This window comes from Mesocricetus auratus, unplaced genomic scaffold, assembly GCF_017639785.1.
Source record: "Mesocricetus auratus isolate SY011 unplaced genomic scaffold, BCM_Maur_2.0 Super-Scaffold_100015, whole genome shotgun sequence".
NCBI lineage: Eukaryota > Metazoa > Chordata > Mammalia > Rodentia > Cricetidae > Mesocricetus > Mesocricetus auratus.
Genome location: NW_024429198.1, coordinates 62,247,892 through 62,255,719, shown reverse-complemented (window position 1 = coordinate 62,255,719; position 7,828 = coordinate 62,247,892). Strand labels below are relative to the sequence as shown.

Here is a 7,828-nt window from a genome sequence, read left to right as displayed (position 1 = left end):
GCCCAAAAAAAGAAAAAAGAAAGAATCAATAGATTCAAGGCAAGTTTTTTTTTCCCACTCTGATTAGGCCAATTTTTTGGTTGTTTTTAAATCAAGTTTAGATAATTCTATCAAACATATGAAACAGTTCATCTTACTTATAAGCTGTGCTACCTCAGGAATGAAATATTTAATATGGGAAATTTTTATTCAAATTCAATGAACTATACCAACTGAAAATCTTGATTTTTCTTTTCAATACAAATTTCAAAATGCGCCTTAATAAAATTCTGTGCTCACCTCTATATTTAAAAAGTATGAACGGCTCCTAATGACTCTGTTACACTCATAGATCAGTGCCTGGCTCAGCCATCATTATAGGAGTTTCCTCCTACAGCAGATGGGAACAGGAGCAGAGACCACAGCCAGACAATGTGTGGAGAGGACTTGGAACACTCAGCTCTAAATGAGATGTCTCCATCAAATCCCTCTCCTCAGGGCTCCGGGGACCCTGTGAAGAGGAGGTGGGAAGCGTGTAAGATACTGGGGGACGGAGGACACCAGGCCCTCTCTGTCAACTGAGCAAAGCTCCATGAACTCAGAGACTGAGGCAGCTAGGACAAGGCCTGTAAAGATCTGCCTTGGGTCCCCTGCTCCCCAAACACACCACCTTTCAGCTCAGCATCCCTCAGGGGTCTCTGATCCTTGTGCCTGTCCTTGGGGCTCTTTTCCTTCTTTCGGTTTGCCTTAGCCAGCCTCAAAGTAGCGTTTTGTTTTAATGCTTTATCTGATTATATTTTATTTCATCATGTTTGGTGGTTTTCTCATGAGAGACAGAAAGGGAGTAGATCCAGACGGGAGAGGAGGTGGGGAGCGACTGGGAGGAGCAGGAGGAGAGGGAAGTGTAATCAGGATATGCTGTATGAGGAAAGAGTTTGTTTTCAATAAAAGGAAAAAATTAAATTAGCACTATGATAACACATTAAAATTTAATGCAGGATGGAGTCTAGCAGAAACCTAGCACATGCGTCATTGTGTAACAGAAGACCACCGAAGGCTTCCGTACCCAATCTGGCAACAAGACAAGCACTTCTGCAAGGCAGGGCTAGTAGCATACTGAGATCAAGCACTCCTAACTCAAACCAAACAAATGGAACACGAACAATGAGTGAGAAAAAGTCCTAGCAACTGCAAAGGGTGACTTTCCAGGAAGACTCTCCTGATGGACACTTTACAAGAATTCTGCATTACTGTCATGACAAGCTAGCACATACAGGTTTTTTTTGGTTGTGAACCTAGACTTTAACAGCTGAGCCATCTCTCCATCCCTAAAGTTGTTTTAATTAATTTATAAAGTGTTTACAAAGAGATTTTACTATAGTAACACAAAAATCCCCAGAAATGTCAAACATGTTACACACTAAGACACCAAGAGAGCCTGCCCACAAATATTATTTAATATAAATCATTGCTCTTGAAGAGAAATACTCGGTTTCATACTTTTTTCTAAACCATTTCTATAAATTAATGCTACCCAAACCCCATACTTCAAGAAGATATGCCCAAGAGGTGATAAATACATGGAAAATATCAAAGATGACCCTATCCCACCCAAACCACAATCAGAGCATGCTGCATTACTAACACCCCAATAACATACAATGAAACAGCGTTTCTGTTCAATGACAAAATAACTGGAGCTTCAATTCATGATTTTGAACAAATGACAAACTAAAAACATTTCCATACCTTGTCTCCATTGTTCTGATAGAAGATCATTAATCACTCACACATACACACACACACACACATATACGCATATATTAAAAAATGTAAAATGCCTATAAAATGACTACAAAATGCCTGGGAGTCTATACAAGAATCCCAGCAGGTCAGAAATATACAACCACCTGGAGGAATCAATGGTAACAAAGACCAATGTTTAGGTTGCATAGAACCTCAACAAGAGTGGGCATGGTGGCACACCTTTAATCCCAGCACTTGGAAGGCAGAGGCAGGTGGGTCTCTTTAAGTTCTAGGACACCCTGGTTTACATAGTGAATTTCAAGTCAGCCAGAGCTACAGTGAGACCCTGTATTAAAAAACAAAATTCTTCAACAAATCTATAATAAAAGACAATGGTTCAATAGATTGAACATACAAATATGAGTTTTAACATAACAAAGTTAAAACAGAGGTTTTATTCTATTAATGCCAATGGTAAAGACATAACTCCAACTATACCTCATATTATGAGACAACAGTTACTAGGAGTGGAAAAAGTAAATAATACAACCACTTTGGAAGTCACATAGAAATAACCTCTCCAACTAAAAATGCTTATTCTCTGGTCCACCAATTCAAACCCTTAGCATATGCTATACAGAAATCCTTAAACCCAGAGACCTAAGGGACACAATGCTTGCTGACTTCAGCAGGGGTCTGTAATTACTGTATGTGTGTGGAGGGGGGTGGGGCACGGCAGAGGAAAATTCCCTAATTATAGGTATATGATAGGCAAAGTAGGCTGTAAGACATATGATGTGCTCATGAAGATATCTGAAGTTACAGACCTTTCTTTCTGTAAAAAAATAAATAAAACAAAAATTTAAAAACTCTACGTTTCATTTTCTGTGGCTACATACTGGGATCAAAAACATGTCAAAACAAATCTGTTTGACATTTGCATTAGTAAAATGTAGTCATATATGATGCATATTAAATTTCAAAAGCAAAGATTAAAGTTCAAAAGAAGTATGCAGAGATGGGTAACATTTTAAGAAAAATGTGTACACATTCGCCATTGATGGCGAATATCTAAGGTTTTGGGAGGTTACTGACAAACAATGTGGTAATACTGTCTAGTGACATCTCTAATAACATGACAACAGTGTCAAGCTTGCACCTTCATTTGAAAAAGGCAGGGAAGGTTAGTTCATGAATTACAGAAGAAAAGACACTTTGGCTCCCAGCTCTTATCACTTTGTCTAACACTACAGTATTTGTAAGCATGGGATTATATGCACTCAGGCTTTACTGCAACTTCCAGCTACTGTCTTCAGAAGAGAGAGATGTCTGTCAAAGTCAGAACATAAGTCACTGCCATTGATAAATTAATACACAGCTAAATACAAAGGTGGGCCACATTATTCCTGTAACAACTGACAAATTTTATCCCACACTAGTAGATCAAACAAAAAGGACTTTAATCATTTCGTTGGTTTTTTTTTTTTTTTTCCCGAGACAGGGTTTCTCTGTAGCTTTGGAGCCTGTCCTGGAATTCTCTCTGTAGACCAGGATGGCCTTGAACTCACAGAGATCCGCCTGCCCCTGCCTCCCGAGTGCTGGAGTTAAAGGCGTGCGCCACCACTGCCCGGCCTCATTGGTTCTCTTTAGTGTGTTTCTGCATTTAAGTGTGTGGAGGTCAGAGGACAACTTGAAAGAATTGGTTCTCTCCTCCTACCACAAGGGCCCTAGGGATTAAACATTGGCCTCGAGGCTTGGTGCCAAGGTCCTTTAACCCCTGAGTCTTCTCACCAACCCCTCTCTGTAGGGACTGTTCTTTCCTGGAAGCCTGGAAAGTTCTTTAAGCTAAGGTCGAGAAGGACACCCAGGTGCTTTTTAGAGTATGGGTCCTTCAGAACTGCTTATTCTTCATCCATCTTTTTTGAGCTGGACCTCATGTGTTTCACCAGGTATGGTCTTCAGCTCTGGGGTGTTGGGACTGAAGGTGCACACCACCAAGCCTTGCTTACACAGGTTCCTGTGCTGCTAAAACATTGGACCATGAAAAAGAAAATGATGACAAGTGTAGTCAGCAGTTTCTTCCCAAATAAAAAAGTCATCAGAGGAGGAGGGAAACCCGTGAAAGACAGTCTCAGCAGAGTTTGGAATTTCCCTGTGCAGGTACCTGCTGCAACTCTTCCTGGTGTACCTGCTTGGAGCAAGAACTTTCACATTTTGATCTAATGAAAACTCGTTAGGAAGGAGGCAACAGAGAAAGCTCCAGACCCTGTGCTATACAAAGGTAGACATGCCACGGGTCCCAGCTAACCTTACTTGGACTCAAGCACAGCTTCAAGAATCAACATGTTTCATCAAAAGCCACCAGAAAAGAAACAATTACTTTTCCTATATAATAAAAGCATTTTAAGAACTATAATACAGATTTGTTTTATCTGACATTATCAATTTAATTCAGCAAAACTTCATACTACATAGACACTATTATATGTAACATACTGAAAAAATACAAAATGGCAACAAATCAAAAAGTCTCATGTATGTGTCTAGATGCCACAGGTGTTCAGAGCAAAAAGAAGGTATAGTTTTACATCTAGAAAGTTTTTGCACTTACAATATAGAACACTAGCTGGTCAAGCAGTGCCGGCACTCCCTTCCACACTGAGCTGGCATGAAGAAGAGCCCATTTTACACACAGCTTTGATTTCTGTAAATCACTTAAGTTTATTTTTTACAACAGAGCACTTTTGATGTAATTTAAAACACACATGCTTTGATTGAAGAGTGACTGTAAGTGAGTCCAGTCTTCTTCTACCTGTGATGACAACTTTACCAGCTCTTCTAACAACACTGGCTCTGAAGGCAGCATTTTGAGGTGTAACTGAAAAGAAACGTATGATGGTTACGTTGGACATTTTACTTAAGAATACTAAAATTTGATTTTTTTTCCTACTCAGTAACCTAAGAAAACAGTATCTAAATATTTCTTTCTTAGATGGTGATTTATTGTTCTCTGATTTCGTGCTGCTCCATCAAACTATGTTTTACATCAACTCTTTTTATGCCACGAGCTCTCTCAGCAGAACTGATGAAACTCCATTCTTCCACTCCACAAAGGGCAGTTATCAGACTGTCTGGGCTTCCTCTTTCCTTCCTCCACACCCCACTGACGAGGATCGTGTATTTTACTTTCTAAAGGCGTATGTAAACTTGTCTGTAGGAACTAACAATTTGACAAACACAGGAAAGCCTATAGAGACAATCTGGGATTTCTTAAAACAAGAACTATCTGATCCTACTAAAACCAAGCTTTTCAGTGAATTTAAAATGCTTACATCTTCAGCACATTACACCACCACAGTGGACCCACAAAGCGCATCTCTATTTCATTCATCCAAAAAGCAAGTTGTGCCAAATTACTTGAAACTGATGGAAGTGAGTGTTTTGACTGCAGCAGACAAAAATGAACAAACAAAAGAACCTGGCTTTCCCTTATGATGACAGAAAACTAAAAAAAAAAAAAAAAAGCAGCTACTTAAAACAGGCAAGGTTAAGAACAAGTAACAAACAGATGACAAGTAGGGACAAAGTCAAAATTATGCCACCCGCCGAGTAAAAACAAAAACACAGACTATGAAAAGAAGCGCATAGTCCAGCTACCCCAGGGTGACCCACGCTGGCCCAGACAGCTGTGGGTCAGTTAGCCACACGATGAGTGGCTACCCATTTGAGACGGACGCAGAGCACACCCATCTCTGCAGAACATTAGTTAGTAGTACTAAGGAAGGAAGGGAATAGTAAGGAAGAATAGTGTTAATAATGCAAAGGAAGGGGCTTATCTTACATATCACTCACCTTCAAAAACAATGCAAGGTATGCCTGGGCTAGCTCAAAATCACGCTTTCTGTCCAACATCATCCTGATCATTTTCAGAAAGCCCTGCATGACGTCCACCGACCCACCATCATCAGGAGACAGGTTTCGCAGCTCTGTTTCAATTCCTGATGGGCCTAATTCTTTCAGAAGGTTAAGAGCAGCTTCATCTGCATTATTGCAAAAAGAATCTAGTTATTTCTTACAATTACTTAAGTTAAGAAGTTACAATCAGCTTTCATACCCCCAAGAAATAGATATGTAAATGACACCAGAATTTCTTTTGGTGCATAATTTTTTCATATTATATCATAATGAACCCCAAGGTCAATGAAACAGTAAAAATTTCAATAGCAGTAAAGTCTTTAAAGCTTTTCACTGTCCGGAATTTAAACTTCTTTTCTACTCTTAAAAAAAAAATGCTAATGCCTCATAGGGGATAGTTTATTAATTATAAATGAATTAGAACAAAAAAATTGTAACATGAGGTCTCATCAAAAATATTGCACTATTAGCCAGGCGTTGGTAGCACACACCTTTAATCTCAGCACTCAGGAGGCAGAGGCAGAGGCAGGCAGATCTCTGTGAGTTCGAGACCAACCTGGTCTGCAAGAATTAGTTCCAGGACAGCCTCCAAAGCTATAGAGAAACCCTGTCTCGAAAAAAAACAAAACAAAACAAAACAAAAAAAAACAAAACCAAACAACAACAAAAATGCACTATTAAAAGCCGGGCGTTGGTGGCGCACGCCTTTAATCCCAGCACTTGGGAGGCAGAGGCAGGCGGATCTCTGTGAGTTCGAGACCAGCCTGGTCTACAAGAGCTAGTTCCAGGACAGACTCCAAAGCTACAGAGAAACCCTGTCTCGAAAAACCAAAAAAAACAAAAAACAAAAAAAAAAAGCACTATTATTGTGATTACCATCAGGAATAGGATGAGGTGCGTGAATTACCTTTTCTTTCTATCACTTGGCCGTTAAGAAACATCAACAACACAGAAAGACATAAGGGAAGACTCCACCCCTGTCCTATCAACCCCAAGGCTCCATCCACTTGAGGTCAGCTCTACGATTCACTCTGCATTCCATGAAAACACACTAAACCCTCAACACAACCAATTGTATTAGTCCCTTGCTATTTCAGTGACAATGGTTATGGTTTTAGCTTTTGAACCATGAAAAAAAATCTGATCAATGTCATTTTCTGTCCTGTATTATATCTTAAACAACTGTGTTTATGCTCCATTCCTCAATAAACAAGAAGTCATTAGAGCCATTCTCTGACTTTCGCCCATGTGGACTCAAGTGCACCGGTATGAAACTCAAGCACTTTGACCACAAAACAGGACAATGAGTCAAATTTCTTAGGAATTTGACTTATATTTACTATTAGCTACACAGAACCTAAAAAAATTAAAGAAAATTAAATTAAATTTTGTTTTTCCTTTTCTTTTAAAATTGCACACAAAATTATCTAAACATATGATAATAAATGTAAAATTACCTAAAACAAAACAAAACAAAAAAAAACCCTGTCTTTGCACCTGTCAGTAAGTTTTCAATCATCTCCAAACAATCCATACCCAGAAGGTTGGAAAGAAAAAGTCTCAGTAGATTTACCATTTCCATCATTTGAATTTAGTACTACCCAGTCAGCGAAATCAAAAAGCTAAGTTGGTGTAGATTAAATTTTCATACTTTTAGTTTTTACCTACTATGAACTGTTCAATTTTTCTTTCAGATAAACTAAACCAAAAATGAAGAAACTTGAACAATTTTACAATTTAACTTACATTGATTATTTAGCAATCCTTCTTCAAGTTTCAGGTAGAAATTTGATTTTTGAGCCAAAATCCCAAGGTTTACCACCTTAGACTTAAATAAAAACAAAAATACACATTAAAAGAACATAAATATTTCTCAAAATAAAGCTTATACCTTAAAACGATCACTAATTTACTCTGTTTGTGACAAAGTGACAGACACAGACACCCCATAAACTTCAAACACTGATGTGGCTCTTACCTGCTGGGGGTCCCCATTCTGCTCAGGCACAGCAAACCTGGGTACCAGCCCAGGAACCGTCGGGATGAAAAACGGTGCTGCCTGGGGCACTTTGGGCGGTTCTTTCGGTTTGTTCTTTTTCTGGTTAAGAGAGAATGAGGAGAAAAAAAGACCAGTACTTATTGTAATAACAGCTTTGATGTTTGGAATTAAAACAAACATCAAGATGAG

At 38.9% G+C, this 7,828-nt stretch overlaps 1 protein-coding gene across 3 annotated transcripts in view; it reads right to left on the bottom strand.

The window, feature by feature from the left end:
- Nucleotides 1–4,421: 4,421 nt before the first annotated feature.
- Nucleotides 4,422–7,828, bottom strand: part of Wdr36 (WD repeat domain 36) — a 30,406-nt gene continuing 26,999 nt past the window's right edge. For 2 of the 3 annotated variants that reach the window (XM_040758040.1, XM_040758042.1), the window contains exons 20-24: nucleotides 7,619–7,738; nucleotides 7,387–7,468; nucleotides 5,578–5,765; nucleotides 5,058–5,230; nucleotides 4,422–4,603 (exon numbers count right to left, since the gene is read on the bottom strand). In XM_040758040.1, the coding sequence (XP_040613974.1) occupies nucleotides 4,564–4,603; nucleotides 5,058–5,230; nucleotides 5,578–5,765; nucleotides 7,387–7,468; nucleotides 7,619–7,738 (603 nt within the window). In that variant the 3' untranslated portion in view covers nucleotides 4,422–4,563. The remainder of the gene's footprint in view (nucleotides 4,604–5,057; nucleotides 5,231–5,577; nucleotides 5,766–7,386; nucleotides 7,469–7,618; nucleotides 7,739–7,828) is intronic. The other variant, XM_040758041.1, reaches the window with a different exon arrangement.